Genomic DNA, 22,688 nt, shown 5'->3' with positions numbered 1-22,688 from the left:
CAGCCACAAGCAGACTCCGATTTTCCTGCAGGCTGTCCCTTGTTCTGCCAGGCCACCATAAGTCTTGAGGGGCACTAGGCTGTGCTTAATCCCCAAAACACTGCCATGGATTAAGGAATCTGCTACATAAACTATCACAATTACGGTATCAGTAGAAGCTCATTGCGAAGCTGTTCATGCCATGATTGCTAACAGCACTGCATGTGTTTTTGACAAGTGAAAAGAAGGTTATTAAAATGAGATAATGTTATTATGTAACACTACAAGTGTCTAGACAGTGTGTGTATTTTGTTGGTAGTTGCTAACCACACACAACTGGTCTTTCTTTTCCAGCCTCTCTTCCTCTGTGGATAGTGTCATTATGTAGGTTTGTCACAGATGGCACTGGACTTACCGTAGTTGTGTCCAGGTTTGAAGTCTGAAGGTTCCTGTTCTTGTTTAAGAGACATGATAAACATCATTGTCTAGTTTCCTCTAAACTTTCCATGACAACACTGTACCTATTCAGATTATATGTCAGGACAAACCTTGAACTATCTCCACTACTCTATTCACTTCTAGAAGTGAATGAATGGATAGGGGATAGATTTGAACATGAGATCACTCAGTCATTGTGAGATAAAGCCTACATTTCCTCCATGGTGAGGAGAGGAGGGAGAAAGAGTATGCAAAATTGAGGCTCACTTCTAATCTTCTTTTCCCCTCCCAGCCTCCCACAAAGGAATCCCAGGGAGGTAAAGTTTTGTGTGAACATTGTTAACTGGTTAATATTAGGAGTATGTCTTTGTATTTATAACTATCCTGCATGATTTCTTACGAAAATGCAGGGAAGGGAGAATAAGAGGATATTATACAAGCACAGAAATGAGACATGCAACAATAAAACCATTGTCTGCTTCTCAGAAATTCAAGGTATTTGCAGATAAACAACTCAGTATTTTCACAACAAGAGATAAGGGGGGGGGGAGATGAACTTACAGTGCTGACTTCCAGTTTATCACCCTGCAAGGTCTTCATTCTTACAACGGCACCAACTGCTCCACTAACCAATATTTCATCCCCGATGTGGTACTTCAGAATGCTGGCAAGTTCTTTAGCATTACCTGGGGGTGAAAGAGACCCAAGATATGTGTTATAGCTCACTTTACTTGTTTCGTGGTATTTAGGAAAGAAAACAAAGTATCACATAGTGAGGTAAACAGACGAAGGACAATATCAGAAGTATTCCGCCTTCCACTAACAGTATGCAGCTGTTCCATGAAGTCAGACTGCAGCCATATATCTCTAGAGTGCCCATGTTCAGATTCTCACATATGCTGGCAAGTTTCTTTCCTTCCAGCAAAGAAACTCTTAAGTACTGAGCAGCTGAAGTGTTTTCTGCAGCAGGAGGAAGGATGCAGTATAAACAGCTATACTGTATTACATAGAATGTATTGAAGTTATTTGACTTCAAATGCATGAATGTGTGATCTGAGTGATCTGCAATTGGTGGGGGGGACAGGACTTAAAAAATACTTGGAACCACTATCCTTTAACAGCAGCTATGATTCCCGTAGTGCTCTGTGGATTTTTTAAATTTGACATCACATCATTTCCTTGCAATATTTTTCTGCTATGCTGCCGCAACTGGTGCCTTCATTGCTTATGATGCCTTTGTCTCTATCTGTTTCTTCCATAAGCAGAAGAGGATGCCAACATATACTGGCAATGAATCATAGCAGCTTATAAATCTGATATCTGGCAAGTGCTTCCAAAAGTGGCAGAAGACGTACTGGAAAAGAAAACCCCGATGCTGTTTTTGGAAACAGGTGAAACTGAACCAAAATGTTTGAAGCTGTTTTGATAAGCCTTTACGCATTACTGATCTTTTCCTCTGTGCCTTTACCAACAAAGGCACATTTGTAAAACAGAAAATATCATGATCCACAAAACACCCATCTAAATTTGCTCTCTATTACAACATTGAAAAATCCATTCAAGAAAGGTTCAAGGCCTCACTATGAAAAACGGATTTCGTGTTTCAGTTGGTCTTCAGTGAACTTGGAATCACAACTTGGATGAGATAAATATGTACACTTTTGACTCCTATGGTCTCTGGCTAGAAAGTATTCAGCAGTTCCTCATTTAAAAGACAGTACTGGAATTTCAAAGGAAGCATTGCAATTATATTGCTGAAAATTCACTCTCATGTCTCATGCATCTATGGACTGGTTTGGTATTGAATTCAGTACTTTTCTATATGTACTTTGCAAAGCATGTGCAAAGGCATAACACTGGAGGTAATGAATTTCAGGATTTTGTGTGTGAGCCTTAACTCTGGACAGATCGTCCAGGTTTTCTCAGCTCCAGAGTGAAACTGAAATTTCTGAGATGCAGAAATGATATGCAGTCAGACATTATACCATATAATATATACTGCCATCATAGAATCATAGAGTTGGAAAAGACCACAAGAGTCATATACAACCTACTTCTATATTTGCTCCAAACAATTCAGTAGCAGGGGGCTGGACTAGAACCCCCTGCTACTGAATTGTTTGGAGCAAATATAGAAGTAGGTTGTATATTGTCCCAAATCCAGCTGCAGCTACGAGTAACACATCCAAGAGATAAAGATGATCAAACAAGAAATTACAGCTCTTCTTCCCTTTTCCCTCTTACGTAAGTTGCTCTTTGCTATATATTCCCATCAATGGTGATTCATTGCTTTCAGAGGAGTAAGCTAAATATTTTGCTTACAAAGCCTCAGAACATTTTGGCTGTTCACATCTGGGATGTTTCAGTTCCACAGCTACTTACGGTAGCTACAAATCAGTTACAAACTATTTGTGCGTTAAGCAATAGAGCAAATGTGCAGACTGCTGCTCTGCGAACTTAAAAGGATAACCAGCTCCCATCAGCAGATGTTGCATTATGATGTCACAAATGGGATGGGCATGAACTGAGAAAAGCCATTGCACTAGAACAGCTCATATTCTTTTCTAAGCCACAACTATTTTTCAGTTCAGGCAAGAGAATGTTTCAATATTTACATGAAAGATAATTGAACAAGTTCGCATACCCTTTCCTTATAGGGCTTCCAAGCTGAAGCTTTTTTCCCCCCACTGGGCCTGGGGCTTATGAAAATATCACCCCTGTCCTTACCAGCCCAGCTAACATTCATCAACATTTATTGATGGCCATCTGTGATTTCCATCTTCCCTGCTATGATTCTTGGTAACTTTTTTAGACATACACATGACATTTTTCTCACTTAGGTCCTTTAGTAGCCCAGGCATGGTTTCCCTCGCTCTCTTGAGGAACGTATTAGAAGTAGTTTTTTAGATGTTGTTTGTTAACAGAGGGTGTAGCATATAAATACCCATGCACTACAGCCCACACCACAGAGCCAGTGTGGTGTAGTGGTTAAGAGCAGTGGACTCGTAATCTGGTGAACCAGGTTCGCTTCCCTGCTCCTCCACATGCAGCTGCTGGGTGACCTTGGGCCAGTCACACTTCTTTGATGTCTCTCAGCCTCACTCACCTCACAGAGTGTTTGTTGTGGGGGAGGAAGGGAAAGGAGAATGTTAGCCGCTTTGAGACTCCTGAAGGGTAGTGATAAAGCGGGATATCAAATCCAAACTCTTCTTCTTCTACTACTACTGCTTGTCCATCTTATCAACCCTGAATCTTGACTGATACTCTTCTTTATTTGCCTTTTTTCTACTCCTTCATTACCCTTGCAATATTCCATAAATGTACTAGGAAATTTCAAGGACTGAGGCATAAGGGATGTCTGGACTGTCTACGTCCTTTCCACACACAGAGACAATTGCACACATGGCAGAGAGACTGGCAGGTAGACTATCATTGCCTGGCTCTCACAGACTCGCTCTTTCACACATACATAATCACACACATAGAGAGAACAGAGACTAGCTCTTTCTCTTTCTCTCTCACACAACTAAACTTGCAATCACACATGCTAGCATATAGAAAAACAGGACATCCCCCCCCCATAACAGCAGTTGGATGAGCAGGGGAGGGAAGTTCAGCAGAGTGGGTGGCAACTCTGCAAAATATTTCTTTTCATTCTGATAAATTGTTGGGATCTAGTGCACCCCCCCACACACAAAGTTTGAAGGGCCTGAACTGTCTCACCATGGGTGTTGATAGTAAATCACTGTCACCTCACGGACAAATCATTCCTTGTGACATCAGTGAAAACTTTTCTAACCTATTGTCTCTCTCCCATGGACGAGCAAACAAAAGAGAAGCTGAAAATGAGACTGTAATAGCACAAAATACTGTAAAGCTCACTTATCCAAGGAACTCAGTGTAAGTAATCTCAATATCACACACCACAGCCAACCAGATCTATGGACATTTACCCATAAGTTTGTTCAGCTCCCCTTGCGGCATGGCTCGGAAGGCTTCGTTTGTTGGTGCGAACACTGTGAAGGACCTTGGCCTGTTCAGCGTTTCTGTGAGGCCTGCAGACTGGATGGCAGCCACTAGTGTGCTGTCGGAAACACACAGAGAAAATACGCATTGAACGCTCAAGCATTTTCAAAGAGCTGTTTAAAATGTCACGGCTGAAATAACAAAGAGGTCCAGCATAGAGCTCCATATATGCCCCAACGTGTACACAGAACTCCCGAGCTAGTGGGCTTCTCTGTTCCTTTCGCCGGAAGAGATTACTGCGTTTAGGGAACCCTGATGTGCCTGCAATATATTATTGGGGAGGAGCAAGGAGCTCTTCAACAAAGACTTCCCAAAGGGAACTGGCTGGACACTGCTGGAAACAGGATGCTCTAGACCTTTGTGTTGGCAGGTCACATGTCCCATTAGAGCAGCAGTGCAGGGTGAGGCGCTCAGGCCCAGGAGCCAAAGATGGCTTTCCAGACGCCTCTCTTTGGCCCTGCCACAGGCCACACCCTCCTGAGTTCTTTTCTTTGGCCAGAATATGTCCTTGAACTCTGATAATACTTCTGGCTTGCCTGGAAGGAGGACAGAGGAATGTGTGCAGTTTGTTGAAACCTCTGACTTTTGCATTTCTGAAATATAACCTACTGTACCAAGGTGAGCATCGCACCATTGCTCTTCCCACTTTTGCATCTGGCTACTTTGCAAAAAGTTCCCCATTGCAGCATTAGTGCAAAAAGCCTCCCCATGGCTTGGGTGCTATTTGCATTCAGGCGACACAGTTCAATCAGCTTAGAAACCTTGACCACTGCTGTCTTTAATCATGAGCTCTTTATCTGCAAAAGGGAATTAATACTGCCCTACTGGCCTGCTGCACTTATTATTAAAGAGGAAAAGATAAAGTACAAGCACTTAACATGGAAAGAATTATAATGAAGTTAGGATCTAATTAAATTGCAGCATTGGTCTGTGTTGAATTACTTGTGGGCAATCCTAACCCTGGCTGGGTAGCGCTGAGCCTCAAAGGAGAGGCGGAACCAGGGTAGATGCAGCAAATGGGCTTGAAGTGGAGTGCCTGCCACAATCTGCAGCTCATTAAAGCTGCGTAGGATCTAGCAGATCCTTGGTCTCCACCAGCTCTGTCCCTCCTTGCCTTCAAAATGATGCATTTTGGAATTTTTCCCTGCCTTTCCACATTTTAGATGGGTGAAGGAAAGACCTCTGCGGAGGCAATAATCAGATAGAGCTGCCTTCCACCCCATCCAAACCCTCTCCAGGGTGGAATGCTCTGCCCATCCTCTGTAATCATGGAGAATAAAAATCACTGTGATAAAAATGCATTTTGATTAAATATTCAAATAAAAGTTAGGTCTACAATGCCACTGAGAAAAGCTTTCAAGCAAGAGCCTCAAATTAATTTTAAATGCTTTGCCAATGTATGAATTAGGCTTGAACTGGAGAGACACAATTAGAATTTCCCAGTAACAGACAGAGAACTACACAACTATGTGTGCCCATCAGGACTTTTGATTCATTTATTTTTTAAAAACATAATAAAATCCAGAAGAGGTACAACAGGTGCCTTCTGTTTTAACCTTTAAACACCAGCCAGAAACTTTTCTATGTTGCCACGTGTATGCTGGCCATTAATAAAATATCCTTTTGCAATTGTTGATTTCCAGTTTTAAATATTTACATGGTTTTTATTGTATGGTTTTCAGTTTAATTGTGGTAAACGGCTCTGGTGTTTTTTTTTAATGAATAGTGATACGTAGGTATTTTTATAAATAAAAATAATTCAAAAATCATGTCCTTAATATTACAATAATGGTGTCAATTTATTTATTTGTGAGTCAAAAGCCATGCTGTTAAACACTATATCTCAGTGGCATGGCACCTGCTTTGCATGCATCAGCCCCCAACATCTCTAGGCAGGTCCAGAGATGTTTCCTGTCTGAAAAACCAGAGAACTTCTGCCAGTCAGTGTATATACAATACAATACACAGTGTATATACAATATTGACCTAGATGGACTAATGGTCTGGATCTGTATAGGACAGTTTCCTACATCTGTCTTCCATACTTTTTTATATAAAAAAGGTTTAAATCAGATAATTGATTTTAAAATTCAAAATGTGATTAAATATGCAGAAATAATCAGCCTCAAGTTCTCACTAAAGCAAAACCACTTCTCCCATGTCACTGTTCTCAAGCCAACAATACAAACTAAAAATGTCACCTGAAACGATCATCCGCTTTGAGCACATCCATAACGGTGCCAAGAGGGGGAGTCACCAACTTTTCCATACTGAACAAGGTTCCAAATCTTCCTCTTTTGTCGTGGGCAGCAATGCAGGCATTTTCGATGCAGAGAGTCTACAGGATGGATTGGGTTTTAATTAAAAGCATCGCAGAAGTTTAAAATGATTTAAGTTTCCACACTAGAGACCCTGCACATCTTGGTCTATGGCATGAGGCCTAGAAGTACTTGAACACCAACTGACTAGTAAATCGGACATTCCCACAAAGCTAACAGTCTCTCGACTGCATGCTGAACAAGTGGTTTAAAAGGCAGAGCATTCAAACAAATCAGCTCAGTGTAACACTAGAGTGGAATCAATTCAGTGTTGTGTGAAAAGAACTTTCCAATGCAGAAAAGGAAGGAACCAGCTTGTTCATCTATACAGAATCACCACTGAATAATCTTAGGTCAAACACAGGATTGCTGCAAGGACAGAAATGAAATAACCCTATTTAAACTGCTATGTATGAGTACCTGGAGAAAGGATTTTATTTGAACTGATTGTTACTACAACTACTACTACTACTACTACTACTACTACTACTATTTCCCTACCTTTCCTCCCAAAGGAACCCAGAGCCACAAACCCTGTTTTAAAAGTAAAAACTGGGAGGAGTAATTAAATGGCAAACATACATTTCGGTACACAAATACTCTCAGCTGCTTGCCACTCAGAGTTTCTAGTTTCTGTCCATGGAAAAGGTATTTAGAGGAAAGCTGCTCTTTAATTATGTGATCCCGGAGCACGTTCCTGCCTGGCGTAGGAGTCTGATCTGCAGAACAAAAGAAAGCCAAGAGTCATAGTTTTATAACAAGGCATCTAAAGCATGCTGTTGTGTAGAATTTTGTCGCAAAATGCAAGTTTCAAAGTCAGTCCCCTGCGCGACCAGTGGCATAGCGTGGGTTGTCAGCACCCGGGGCAAGGCAAGTAATTTGCATACCCTAACCCGTGGATTTGCACCCCCTAACCCTACCCCCCAGATGTTGCGCCTGGTACGGCCGGCCCCCCCTGCACCCCCACGCTACGCCACTGTGTGTGACCCCTCCCCCACCGCAAAAAAGGCTGGCAATTGCTTTCTTTTAAAATGTAGTCAGTGTCTGCAAAAACAAAATTTGCATCTGCAACCCATGTGGCTACACAGAAAACTTGCTGAGGGAACAATTGTGATTCACACCAGTGTCATCCTTGGGCATCACTCTGATAGTTCCTGAAACTAAAAATAATAAAAGTGCTTATTATTATAAAAGAGAAAATGCCGCTCGAGTCAACACTTTCAATATTTCAGTGCAGCATGCACAGTTTCCTTTGTAGCTCAGGGTTCCACAGTGTGAGGACAAAGGATACTCCATTGCCTCTTTCTCCCTCCATGTTAGTGCCAATGTATTTCAATTCCAAAGAAATAACCATTTAGCTTTTGTAACAAAAGCAACACAAAATTCTGTGGCACTTCAAAGACTTAATGTTATTGAAGCATAAACGTTTGCAACACTTTGTCATAAAGTTCTAGCAAATGTTGATCAAGCTCATTTTTTTAATCGCCTTGGGCGAGAGATAGCCTGAGGTCCACATGACAGCCTCAGAGTTCTTGAGAGGAAAAGCAGGATCTAAAGGTAACATCTAAGTAGAGAGTTACTGTCAGAGCAACTGGTACCACTGTGCAAATCTGTAGTGAGGAACCTGTGTCCTTCCATACATTGCTGGACTCCCATCAGCCCCAGCAAGCATAACAAATGGTCAGAGATGACAGGAAATGTAGTCCAATGAAATTGGGAGAGCCTTGGTTTCCCCACCTCTGCTGAACACCGCCCATTCATTCCCCAAAGCCAAAACACACAATGAGCTCCTGTGACAAGAACTGGCTGTTATGTTGACAAGACAAAAGGCAGGATTCCCATCCCCCCATATCTATCATTTCAGAGTGGCTTCACACACACTGTAAAGTTCATTCAATCAACACCAGGTACCCCTATACTGTACATGAATTAATAGGTGACCCTGTAGAAACAATGTGAATTATTCCACTGATATGAATACATTCAGATGAATGTGGATTCTTTCAATCAGGCAGAATTGTGAGTTCCCCAGAAACTAGTCAGCGCAAATGAAGATGATCTTTGGGGAAGCAGCATGCCTTTACAGTGCCAATATCACACTGTAACCTGGGCTGGCTGGTCCCGTGTTTGATGGGCATATCCTGCATGCATTAAAGCGACTGCATTTTACATTACCTTTTACAGTCATGCATTAGAACCAGAATAACACCCCCCCAAAAAAAGGAAAGAGATGTGACTTTAACTTGCAACCTTACAAGCTCAAATTGACTTTCAACAATAAAACAAAGCTTTAGGGACAGCTCATGCATGCAGAGGGGATTATAATCTCTCCTCGTTTTCAGTCATGGCTGTCACACACAACCAGCAGTGCCCACCAGAGTATGGATTCTGTCCTGAGTTGACTGACGCTTCTGGTTCTGCCACTAAGCAGATTAGAGTGCAGATGAGTGCCAGAGCTTACCTGTGAAGAAAGAATTGATGGGGGCAAGAACTGTCAGCCGCTCATTTCCCGTGAGATGCGAACTGAGGCCAGCTCGTCTAAAAAGGTCCATAGCCTTTGAAACGTCGGAATCCTGACCGAGCTCCAATAAAGTTTTAGCTGCAATTTAAAAAGAAAAGATGTTAACATGAGTCTCAACATTATTAATTATTACAGAAGGGGTAACTGATGAAGGACCAGAGCAGGGGTCAGCAAACTTTTTCAGCAGGGGGCCGGTCCACTGTCCCTCAGACCTTGTGGGGGACCAGACTATATTTTGAAGAAAAAAATGAACGAATTCCTATGCCCCACAAATAACCCAGAGATGCATTTTAAATAAAAGGACACATTCTACTCATGTAAAAACACACTGACTGGGCCAGATCCAGCCCCCGGGCCTTAGTTTGCCTACCCATGGACCAGAGCTTTAAATTAAATTAAAATATGCAACAAAATATGTGTATTCTATGCCAGGTTCATTATGTGTGTTTTAAAAACGAGACTTTATGATTCATTTTACATCTCCATTTCAATGCTCATGCTGTGCTTCCTCTATCAAAAAAACAAACCAAGAAATATTTGGCATTTCAATTCTTAATTTTGTTGACATTAAGCTTGTTTTTAATATTTTTCTTTCTGTGAAATACATTCATATATAACCTCATTTTAGAAGTGGGAAAGCTACACTGTGGAAGACAAGTGACTCAGATGGAACATCAGCTGAACTGACATGGAATTAGGCCAGTCACAACTGGGTCAGGTTGTTGTAGTGCATTCTCCATATATTCTAATAAAAGAATACAATTGATGGCAATGAGCAGGGGTGTTGCTTAAAAGGTATAATTAAAAGGTACTTAAAATGGGTATAATTTATATGCAGAGATGCTTCTGGGCAAGTTGGCTGGTGTCTCATCTGCACTTTGCTCTGCAGTGTGCTCAGCCATGCTATAAGGAAAGAAAAAACCTACAAAAATGGGCAGGATGTCCAACACCGAACACAAAGGGCCTGGAACTGAGACCCTGGGGGTCATCCCCAAACAACAGCCCTGGCGGTTGAGCTGCACTGTTCACACTGGCAAGCTCACCAAGCACATCTTGTCTGAGACAAAGTCACAATGAGAAAAAGGTTTACCAGAGTCTGGGATGAGTAATTCGTTGACAAAGTGTATCACGCCATTGGTCGCGATGACATCCTTGTTAGCAATGATGGGCCTTCCATTAAGAGTCAGTTCGTCGCCATTGCAGCCTACGTCCAGCATGTTCCCCTGCAGGGTTTCCATTGATAAACCAGCAATAATGGCTTCTGCACACATAGCTGTTTTCAAGATGTGGTTGCTCAGCAGGTCTACGTGGAAACAAAATATACCAAGCAGATTTGAAAAGAGGGGAAATCTCTTTAAAATTTTTAAAAAGGAAAGATATAGTGGCTTGAAAATTGCTACCAGTGTGTCATAGGCTATGGAATGAAAATTAAACCAAACAACAAGGTATCACGTTTAATCTGATCATGCCCCCCACAAAAGAACCAAATGCATGTTGTATGTACATATGCACACTAATTGCAAGAAGCTGGAGACAAGGGAAGTAAATAGTACAGCTTTGAAGCCAATTAGCATCATTGTAATGTCCTAAATTAGCCAGAGAATCTGTACTCTTGAGATATGTACAAAGTTTCCCTGATGGTTTCCAAAAACATTTCCACTTTGCCAAGAAATGAGGTTGGGACACTCATCTGCAAAAGCAGATGCACACTTTTTAATGGAAGTATGGTTTTGATTTTTAAATTGTGTAATGGTTTTTCAAAATTAGCTCATTGTGACTTTTGCTGCTTTATGGTGAACTTAAAACTGTTTGATTTCATTGTGTGAGATGCCCAGAGCATTGTTATGGGGCGGCTAGCGTGATTTAATAAATAAATTTCCAAAATTTTCTTTCCCCCACCACATTTGATCAAGACCTGCCAGTGTTGAGCATTGTTCTCCATTTCAAGGAACAAAGACCTGGTTTATTTGTGCTTTAGTTTCCTGCTTAGGAGGCGAGTGGCTAGCCTTGAGTTTGGTTTGGTGTTTTTAAAACCAGCTTGCTATTGCTACGTAGAACCAGGCTAATGCTCATCTAGCACATCGCTCAAAGTGCTGACCAACTTGCTATTGCTCATCTAGTTCCCCATGGAAAGTGCTGATGAGCTTGTTATTCCTTATTTAGTTCTCCATTCATCTGAGCTCCCTGTCTGCCTTCTGGCTTCTGACTCAGTACAAATACAGCTTCTTCTTTTTTCCATGGCCTTCTCTCTACATTCCTGCCTTAAAACCAGAGGGTGGAGAATGAGCAGAGAAAGGCCAACACCATGGCAGCGGGTCATGAAAACAGAGCACTGGGCTATGGGGATTGAAACCCGCCTTCTCTTTAGAGGACCTTTCTGCCAGCTGTCCTAAAAAGCCGAGTGGTGGTGCTCACTTGAGCTCCTGACAGCTGAGTCGCTGGTGCTTACTGGGAAGGAGAGGGGGAGATGGTGGGGAGGTTGGCACAGTGCAAGCGCACCAGCAGAGCCTATCTGGTGCTCCTGCTGCTACACATGCACCAGTTGGACTTCACCCCCTTGTCTCTCCCCTTCTCCTTCCCAGTAAGCAGCAGCAATGCAGCTGTCGAGGTCACCACAATGTCCATCTGCTACTAACTTTAAGGAGAGAAATCAGAGAGAGAAAAGATTTGAGGTCAGCGGTATGTCACTTTGAACCATTACAGAAATATAAGTTTCTCCCCACCCCTTACCCCTGAAAAATTAACATTTAACCTTGCCTTTCAAGATATGGCAAAGTTATAAAATCATCAGTGAATTACACACCAAGAAAAAGTATAGCAAAGTTCCAGAAATACATCTGACCCAGATTCATTCCTAACATTAGACCACATATACTAGCTGGAGACTTCTGGCAAAACACATAGTCTAAGACGTTCCCCTACCTCCAGTGCCCTTCTACTCAGGATTTTTCTAAAAAATTATTTTATAAAATTTATCCAGTGGACCCTTCCGGGTTTTATCCAGTATACTTCCGGGTTTCGCCGCACACACATGTGCAAAAACGCTCTATAGCACCGCTCACATGCACAGAAGCAGCACCTCTAAATGTGGACTTTTTGGGGTACGTACGGATCCCCATAACAAATTAAGTTTGTATCCAGAGGGTCCACTGTTTTCCACTTGACTGTAGAAAAAAAGTCAAAGTGGGTTACAAATTATATCTATGTACAATAGACATTTTCACAGCTGTTTACCTTTCAGAGCTTCTGGGTCTCCTAGGATCCTGGTTAGGGTTTCTGGTGGGATCTTCTTAAAAGCTTCATTGGTTGGAGCCAGCAATGTAAACTGGCCTTCACTTTCCAAAAGACTGTCGAGACCAGCAGCTGCCACAGCAGTCTTTGAATAAATACAAAAGAAACGGAATTAGGCATGTTAGAATGGAAGGAATCCAGCAGGGATACAAGTTAATATGTTTTCAAGGAAGTGATTTTGCCCTAAATGGGCATCAAAGGAAATATTGGGATATATATTTGAAATGGACTTACTCTTAGGGTTTCAAGATTCTCTTCAAGCTCAACAATTTGAAGGATGCTGTTTGTTGTTGTGGAAATGACTTTGTCTATCAGGTGGACCACTCCGTTGGTGGCGTGATGGTCAGCCTCCAACAACCTAGCACAGTTCACTGTCACGATCTGGGGAACACAGGGACCAGACAAATAAAAAACTAAAGCTAGTATATGATTAACATATTATATTATGCCAGTGGAATAATATGTCAATAGCTGGTTTAAAGAATTCCACGTATCATTTTCTCTATCATTAAGTCTATGTGGGACAGGAAGAATTCTAAAGGTTGTCTGTATGCATCTGTGAGAGCCACCTTGAAGGATCCTAGTGGTTTGAAAGTCAGTTTCATCCTTTTAATAAGTCAATAAATAAGTTACCCATTTATTCGCATTTTTAAAAGTGTCAACTGATTTCCCGGACATGAGGCCATAATGGTGGCTGGCCCCAAGCCTTTGGTTACATCACCCACCCCTTATATTGGGAAAAGCCAGTTCATATTAATACATCTGGCAGAACAATTAAGTTGGCCATCTAAAATAGAATCTCTTTAAAGAATATTTGGTACATATCAATTGCCCTTGTAGTTTCAGTTTTCCTTGCAGTTTTACCAAATACTCACTCCATTTGGATAATGATGGATCTGTACATCAATATTCTGGTACATTGAAGGGAGAGTTGTTCCATGTTTCAGATCATCCGTAAGAACTTTTTTATTCACCATATGGTAGCGAAGAGCATTTAACAGCTCAATGTTAACATTGCTCACCAAAGAATCCAACATTTCCTGAGAAAAAGCAAATGAGACCAAATACTCAGTTCCACTGAGCTTATTCTCACAAAGCCATAGGTGTCAATGCTTGACTAATAGTACCTGACTATTTCTACCTGCTTCTACCTCGCAAGCAGGAAGGAAATATGCTTGGACTGCAACTGCCTCCCCTATAGTGAGGGCTAACAACTGTAGCCCTGTTCCTCTGTCAGTGGAACAATATGCAATTGCTGGGAAGATTCCTGGACTGCAACTTCTTGTGTACAGCTCCCCAGCTGAAAGGAGAATGCATCCTCAAGCTAGCAATTGTGTTACTTGCACTACCCAGCTCCCATCCAATGAACTGAGCCCACTGTGAATAAAACGATACAATGCCTTTTCTCAACCTTGGGTCCCCAAATGCTGTTAACTACAACTCTCAACATCCTTGACCACTCGGGTCCTGCTAGCTAGGGAAGATAGGAGCTGTATTCCAGCAACATCTGGGGACCCAAGGTTGAGAAAGGTTGTTCTAGATCCCGCTTTCAGCTACTGGCAGCCTTTTGTATTTTCTGCTTTAAGAGAAATAATTTCATCTAATCATCCCTCTTATGAATAGCTATGGGAGGCACAGGAAAAGAAACAGGATAAAAGATAAGCAGGAGTGCTCTTGGAAGTTGCAAGAACACAGAATGGGAGCTTGAGCAACTAAGATTAGAAAGCTGCTCCACTGGTGGGGCAGTGTTGCGGGCAGGCCCTCCTGCACACAGCGGGGGCAGAGCCAAGCTCCCGGGTCATTGGGGAGTCTCTAGGCGCGTCCCAGCCCTAGCCAGCTGGCGGGGTGGGCGGGTGGGCATGACTTGGCTAATTTAAGCAGCCGTACGGCCAGGGATCTTCCTGTTTTCACCTACCTCATAGCAATCATCACAACTTTTGTAAGGTTTGGCGGTTAGGCATTGGTAAAACCTGTTTTGGGGGAGGGGAGGTGTGGCCATCACCTGCCCCTCCATTTTTAAGGGTGTTCCGTTAAAGGGATCCAGGGGTGTGGATCTTGTCTGAAGCCCGGGTAGGGGCTAGGGCCATGCCATGACCCCATTGGGGACCCTGGGGGAGTTCTTAGTTGATGTACATCAACAGGACTCCCCTTATTGGTGGTTGACCCTTACTGGATTACCTGCATGGTGGGCAGGAGTCAGATATAGTCGGTTCAATTCCAGTGTCTAAGCCAATACCACTCACATTCTGTAAGCAATAAAGTTGTGGCCTTTATCTGCCCATTAACCCAAAATACTGTGTCCAGGTGTTCTTATTCAACATAAGGGGGAGGCCTCGGGGTCTTGACATGCAACTAGGAGCCCCACTGGATTTGGCCAAAGGCCCATGTGGAGCAGCATCCTGCTTTCACAGTGTCCAACCGGATGCCTATGAGAAGCCATCAAGCAGGACCTGAGCTCCGGAAGTGTGATCCCAATAGTTCCTTTATTTAAATAATTTGTATATTGCCTTTCATTTCAAAGAAGTATCACGGTGGTTTACGGAACAACAAAACAACATATTAGAAAGGGTAACAATGAAACAATATATAACAATGATTAAATGTGAATATACGTATAATGATATTTAATCATGGTGTCTGAATATTCTTATTCCTTCATTTAAAATCATGATTCCAATCTTCTTACTGTGTCCTACCCACTTTGTGGATAGACCACCTCTATTTTTCATGATTTCCTCAACACATTCAAGTTTTAGAAACTGAAGTGGCACTTATTCTTACGGCAGGCAAGGATGCCCAGGCTTCATTGGTTGGGGCAAAGATTGTGTAGCTTCCAGGGCCTGTGATTTCAGCACTCAAGTTAGAGCTGGCAGAGTAGAGCTGTGTGGTTGAGGCCCCAACAGTTCCAAGTGTTTCGTACAGGTTGGAAAGAGGCAAAGCTGTTTAAAAATAATAATACAGATGACATTTCACTTTGACAAGGCAATAGCATAATCATAACATTTACTACTTCACCATAAAAATGCATATTACATGGAAATGCTTGTAAGAATTGCCCAATGACCCATTTTTTAAAACTGAAAAAGCTGCTTTGCGAGTGGAGAAATAGCAGGGGGAAAGCGAACTTCACCCTTTCTCCACCCACTATCTTCCTATGTGAAATTGCTCTCCTAAGCACCCTTTGTAACCAATGCGTTTTCAAGGGCATGTTCGCATCTGCCCTAGAAAATGCATGTTTGAAACAATTTGGTGGCAGGGAAGTCACTAGGAGGGACAATTTGCAGCCGGCAGTCTGTGTGTGGATAAAGGGTTAAGCACCCTTATCCTCTCCTGCTGTTTCTCCGCTGCAAGTCACACCCTCCTTGGCAAAAAAGAAAAAAGGGCTGTCCTGTTACCGTTACATGTAGTCATACCTCAGGTTAAATATGCTTCAGGTTGAGCGTTTTCAGGTTACGCTCCGCGGCGACCCGGAAGTAACAGAACGCATTACTTCCGGGTTTCACGGCTCACGCATGAGCAAACGCTCAAAATGATGTCACGCGCATGCACGGAAGCAGCAAATCGTGACCCGCAGACGCGGGTTGCATTTGCTTCAGGATGCAAACGGGGCTCCGGAACGGATCCCGTTCACATCCAGAGGTACCACTGTACTAGAAAGTAATGTGCGGCATGTTCCAGACGTGACAGAAGGCATGGGAGCTGGAGGAGGCAACTGAGATAACAATAGATATGTTTGTGCAGAATACAGTGAACTTAGCAACTGCCTTGCTGCATCAAACCACAGCTCCACCTGGTCCAGCATTTTATTCCTAATAAAGGATAAAGCTGGGCTCTCTGTGGGCAGTGTCAAGGAAACATATTAGCAGCAATGACAGACTTACTCACAGCCAGGTTATCGGAAAAAAAGAAAAGGGAGGTGAAGTTCAAACCTCATACTCCCTGCTCCTTATAACTGAGGCTACCCTCTTAACTTTTAACGTTAATTTGGTGCATGGGACATTGTTTATTAGCAGCTACTGCTGCAGAGGCAGACAAACTGGACTCTACCCACCCTGAGGGTGTTTTGGGATGGGAAGGAAGATGCAGAGCATGAAAATCCTAGCTACTACATATTTCAAATGGCTGTTTATTTGTATATATTTTAATTTTTTATATATGGATGTTTTATGATGGCCTATACTTGTATAAAGGTTCAGTGAAGTAAGAAAGAAAGATACTGTGTCTAATTTGATATTGCTGCTTAATATGTATCCATGATGCCTGTTCTATATTAGGTACCATGATATTGCTTCTTATTATGAAATGTATTTATTTGTCTGTTTTGTATTGTATGGATATTATATACCGACATATATTGTGCATTATGTTTTATGTAGTAAATGAAGGGAGGTATATAATTTTTCAAAAAAAAAGAATAGTGGTCAACCAGCTGCTTCTTGCAAGCCCACAAGCAGGGGCAGAATGCAACACCCCACCCCTCTTGCTTTCCCCAAGTAACTCATGTTCAGAGGCATGCTGCCCTTGATTTCAGGTAGTCATCATGCCACCCTACATTCCAGATAGCCATCATGAGTAATAGTCACTAATAAATGGGGAATAATGGATCTGGGAACTCTAGGAGTGAGGGAAAGAAATATGAGCAGAATTGCCAAGACTGCTTGCCTATGGAGGGAATAGGTTGCATGCAGACATCAACAGCAACCCCAATGGTGACAGGAATGATGGGGAAAAGGAAGGTTTGGGTTGAATATCAGGAACTCGCCTGCACCATGCTCATTTTACGATGTTGGCCAGATATAATTTGGGCCCAGAAGAGTAGTAGCTCACCACATATTCATTAATCAGTGAACTACATCTAGAGTGATATCCAATACTGTATAGTTGACTCATTTATATCAACAGTCCTAAGTAACTTAAGTGCATTGATTCAATGGGTCTCGTCTGCATATGACTAACATTGGATTTGCCTTGTTGGTTACTGGTTGCGTTCTGTACTCCCAAAATGTAATGAGTAAAGCAGCCTGGGGATCAAATGACCTGCTGCTACTCCCATCATAATGTCTGGAAACTATACTGCGCAAGACATCTCCTCCTCACTGAAAGCTACCTGTGAGGCCCACTGGCAGAATCAATGTATGCACTGATGCTCCCACACCATCCCAAATTTGCACAAGGTATTAGTTTGTACTTCAATTGATTTACCAGCTGGACAGCCTTTTTCCCCTGGAACTTCTTCATATCCTGGACAACATTCGTAGGTAATCATTCTGCAGCGAGAAAGAAATGGAGCATAGTCAAAGCAATGGCTAGCTGTCATGCCAATTTCAATTGGTTGCATGGCACAGAGCTCCAAAAGACCATACCACAGCATACTATAGATGGAATATCACATTATCTGCATGAATGGTGAGCTGTTTGTCACAAGCATATCAGGTGATGAATCTGCCAATGAATATTTGCTGAAGCATTTAAGTTGACTGTTTTTCAGCCTTTTATGCTGTGTTTCATTCGCTCTGTTTTGATAGTTTCTTTACTGATTTATGGGTGTGGTTGTTTGTAATTTAAAGTAAATCATAACAAATGATGCTTAAATGATGCAGTGTGTGTGTGTGTGTGTGTGTGTGTGTGTGTGTAGGAAATTAGAAGTAGAAGGCTGGGTTGTAATCCTCCCTGACATGCTAGCTGTTCACATGAAGGCTTTTTGGAGCATGGGGCAGCAATCAGACACACAACCTTAAGTAGCACAGTTTAATCAGGCAGTACTGTGACTTTTGTGACTTTTTCAATTGTAGCACAGGTACCCCCATTCTATGCATTTGACTACCGTTCATATATAGACTTTATATTGTGGTCCAAATGCTTGCCTGCAGTTATAGGGATGGTTCATACAAGTCAAGTTTCCCAGCTGGAGATGTAATCATGCTCACACCTACCTGAACTGGAATTACCTTTCTACTTGCAATTCTCATCATGACAACACCCAAAATGGGACATCGCAATCACAGCAACAACCTATGAGGTATGCATCTATTTTCCATTCATACACCACTTCCTCACCATAAAAACAGGTAAACACAATCCTTTCCCCCCATAAAATTTTATTAAGGCTTTTCATAATACAATACAATTTTAAAAATCTAAATAAAAACGAAAAGAGAAAGAGAAAAGAAAGTACAGAGTCATCACTTTAAGGTAGATCTTAATTCTTGTCTCACACAGAAAGAGGAGGACCTCTCATCTGGGAGCTTCCCATTCTTCCCCCAGTTTCCCACCCTGGAAGATCTTCACTTTCCTACCTCTCACACAAGGTCCTTCACCAACCATCCATCACCTTCATGGGTGTATAAACACAGAAACTGAGACAATCTATATTCACATACAGATAGGCTTCATTGCAGTCCATAGACCCAAAATAAACAGTACAGCGATGGTATATACCAGCAGTTATTAAGCTGTAGGGGTAGCCTTACTGGCCAACAGAGGAACTTTAGCCCTCCAAGAGAAAATTTGCTTCAGCCAGTGTAATAGTATCTGTCTTATCCTCATAAGATAAGTGCATTTCAGTAGTCCAAAAGGGAGATAACCTTATGGCAGGGATATCTCTGGACTACAATTCCCATCATCCCTGACTATTGGTCATGCTGACTGGTGCTGATGGGGATTGTAGTTTAACAACATATGGAGGGCCACAGGTGCCTCACCTATGCCTTGGAGCTTCCAGCAATCCACTACTACTTCTTAAATCTTAAAAGTGTTAAGCTGCAGTTCTATACTTGCTGTGACTACGTTCTACTGAACTCAGTGTTGCTTACTTCTAAGAATCAATGTATGGGGTTGTGGCTTTCAGTTACTTCAATTACTCTGTGGTGTACAGAGCCTCTTGAAGAACAAGCAGAGTGTTTGGTAACAGTCTTTTGTGTCCACTTTAAAAGGAATGAAGTTGCAAGTGCTGTGTTTTGTTAGCAGATTAAGATATTTTGGGAACCACTGGCCTTGTACACCACATTTAATCATTGTTTGGATAACATTGTAATTCCATTATGTTTATTATCTTAACGAAACAACCTAGTGTTTTCTCTCATGGGCCCACCAGTTCTGGAATACTACTTCTCTCCTTGAAACACACTTTTTGCTTTCTTGGATCAAATTAGAGCTCTCAGCCTTAAACATTAGGAATTAATTATTCCCTCGATGTAGATGGCCTCATTTATCCTCCGTACTTATTTGGATGGGCACAGGGGACACATTAATTATGTTGTGAGCAGAAAGATAAGTAAAGCAGCAAATGCTCTTCTGCGATATAAACCAAGCAGCTAAGCCAATTAGTTGTGTTCAGAGGCTTTAGAGAAAAAACAGAAGCTGGTCAATTGCACACGCTAATGAACTGTCTGATAGATTTAATAGCTCTTGGCTTGCTCTTTCTCTGCTCTTGAATGCTATTAAATGAAGTCACCATAGTAGACCACACTTTAATTAAGCTACAATTTATGTACCAACTTTTTTTTCACTTTACAAAAAATGCTTCCTACATTAATGCATTTTTTTAAAAAAGGCAGCAACAGACCATGCTTTAATATTCATAAGGAAAGCAGGTTCATGATTTCCCCAGGGTTGTATTATTTCTAGCTTTACAACATTTAGAAGAGACTGGACAATTTAATTCCAGTGACAAAAATGCAAAGAATAATAGTGTGTTGACTGCTGACCTGAGTTGTAAAATTGGTTGAAAGGAAGTATACCCAAGAAAACACACACACACACACACACACACACACACACACACACCCCTCTCTCTCTCTATATATATATTCTGGGGAGGGAGGTCAAGGGTAAAACTATTTCATATGTTATAAAAATGAACAGGGGAAACTATTGAATGAAACAAAGTTCTTCAAGGTAATTAAGATTTAGCATGTAGCAAATACCTGTACATGAGTTATAGAAGGAAATAAATTATGTGTCATAGTTTCCAAGCAAAATTGCACCAAAAAATCCAGACTGATTGTCTAGACATTATATATTCCATGTGGGAAACGGCTAAATTGCTTTCTTTGACTTCTAGAGATCTCAACACCCCACTGGTACAACTTTTCAATCTCATCTACCCTACTTTCTCTTCAGAAAAAAAACCACACACACATACTTTGTATTCCTTAATTGTTCTTTTTGGACACAAAAGAGCCAATTGTATATTCTCTCAAAGTCTAGACAGCACTTTGGTTCAAAACTGGAATAAACACAAAGAAATGATTAAAGGCAAGTCCACCCAAAGTTTAACCTAAAGAATTCTCGAGAACTGACGTCGTTTCCCAAAGGCTTATTTATAGAGAGATGGGAGGTTAATGAAGTGCGGCTAATAGGCCAGGAACCTAATGTACACCAAACTCAGAAGGGCAGTCTAAATGTGGACGGATCTGCTTGGGAAGACCCTGCAGAGGGAAGGGGAAGCGGTGGAAGTGACCTCAGCTTCAAAGCAACTGGCAAGAGGCCTGAAAGAACTAAGAGCAATAATGTATAAGCCGCTACAGTTATGTCACATCTCTTTTGAATCTGGTATGTAAAGTTAAGGTGTACATATTTGTTTGAGTAATGCTGTGTCTGTGAATGTGTGCTCCATATCCCGATCCACCTCTGTGCTGGCAAGCAGCTTATCGTCATGCTATGAGGGCAGGCCCAGATGGTAGTGAGTTTGGGGTGGTCTGGGTACACTGGTGGGAGTGCCTGCAGCACCCCAACCTTGCTGACACCCTGCCCCATGGCAATATGCCATAAACAGACCCCTGTGTTGCAATATAGACAAGCTGAACAATGGCCAATAACAATGGCACTAAACACTATTTATAGACTAATACAAATGAACAGAAATTGCAAAGTTTGCTATATACATAATCTGTCACCAAATATCGCCGGAACAGAGTTTCCGGATAACCAATCTGTTTCATTCAATGCTTCATCAGCCAAACTTGATCACTGCTGCCAAGACTTCTGGGGATGCCACTCGCCCCAGTTGCTCCTGGTTGACAAGCATTTCCTTGTTGATTTAAAGCAGGAGACTTCCATTTGGGTTGATCCTGTAGCCTGTCCCACCTCATTCCCTCTCTCTGCAGCTGCTCACACGCCTTCACTTATTGCTGCTTCCAGCCCATCTCTTAAAGGAGCTTCTCCCTGACCCAATGGTCAAGCCAGTGTGTGCAGCAAAATATACGGTACTTCCAGCCTCCAAACACTTATCTGCAAACAGAGCAGCCTGTGATCATACAGATGTTGGTTATGTCTGCTGCAGCACATCATCACAGCCAAGGCAAGCACTTAGATCAGCTGTTCAGACATTCCCAGTTCAAGTTGTGGTGAGTTTGGGCTCCAATCAGCCTTTCTTGTAGATTATATTGTGCTCTCAGCTCAGCCCAACTCTGTGCTGCATTGAGTTCCCTGGGTCATAGCAAGGTTGCTTTTGAGTAATAGCTTGATGGTTTCCAGACCACTAGGGTCAGAATCTTATCTCCTCTGACTCCCTTCCCTCCTTCCTTGGGTTTAGCTCCTGCCTCCTTTCTCAGCCTGATATGCTGGTTACTGAGCACTGACCTTCTGGTTTCTGGGTTACTCCTGGCTCCCAGAAATATGTACCATTAAATAAAACATTAACAAAAACAAAGCAATATTTTTGATCTTCTCTATTCCCTATTTATTTTGAATTGGTCAGCCTGCCTCTCTCAGTCATAGGCTAAGCAACAGTAACACTCCCCCCAATTTATCATAAAATCAAACACCTTTTGCGGGTTTTGTAGTGTATAACTATAGTTGGAGCACGCTCAACATAACCAATCATGCTAACAATCATATTTGGCCACTCTTCCAAAGCCCATACACATCAGAAGTAAGTAAATCATCTCAAATGAACACTTCAAATAATACAAGAATACAAATTGTCTCCCATGATTGGACACACAATTGTTCTGTGTGTACACGAAGCAAAATGCACGTAAGGGTGATAATTACCCATAATTACTGCACACTATTTGCCTCTTTTCTTCACATTCTATAAAAACATTGTTATGTTTTATTTACCCAATTGTTCTGGGATATTCTAAACAGATTTTGCTCTCTTCTGCTTCCAT

At 41.9% G+C, this 22,688-nt stretch overlaps 1 protein-coding gene across 1 annotated transcript in view; it reads right to left on the bottom strand.

Moving 5' to 3' along the window:
- Positions 1–22,688, bottom strand: part of TGFBI (transforming growth factor beta induced) — a 40,199-nt gene that overhangs the window by 4,796 nt on the left and 12,715 nt on the right. Inside the window, exons 3-13 of the mRNA XM_081893978.1 lie at positions 17,776–17,840; positions 15,355–15,512; positions 13,449–13,613; positions 12,808–12,954; positions 12,517–12,658; positions 10,373–10,585; positions 9,223–9,360; positions 7,344–7,480; positions 6,645–6,781; positions 4,371–4,501; positions 979–1,103 (exon numbers count right to left, since the gene is read on the bottom strand). Coding sequence (XP_081750104.1) covers positions 979–1,103; positions 4,371–4,501; positions 6,645–6,781; positions 7,344–7,480; positions 9,223–9,360; positions 10,373–10,585; positions 12,517–12,658; positions 12,808–12,954; positions 13,449–13,613; positions 15,355–15,512; positions 17,776–17,840 — 1,558 coding nt within the window. The remainder of the gene's footprint in view (positions 1–978; positions 1,104–4,370; positions 4,502–6,644; positions 6,782–7,343; positions 7,481–9,222; positions 9,361–10,372; positions 10,586–12,516; positions 12,659–12,807; positions 12,955–13,448; positions 13,614–15,354; positions 15,513–17,775; positions 17,841–22,688) is intronic.

Source organism: Podarcis melisellensis (genome assembly GCF_964234715.1).
Source record: "Podarcis melisellensis genome assembly, chromosome: 2".
NCBI lineage: Eukaryota > Metazoa > Chordata > Lepidosauria > Squamata > Lacertidae > Podarcis > Podarcis melisellensis.
The sequence above is the reverse complement of the archived record's forward strand: the minus strand, read 5'-3'. Positions and strand labels throughout refer to the sequence as shown.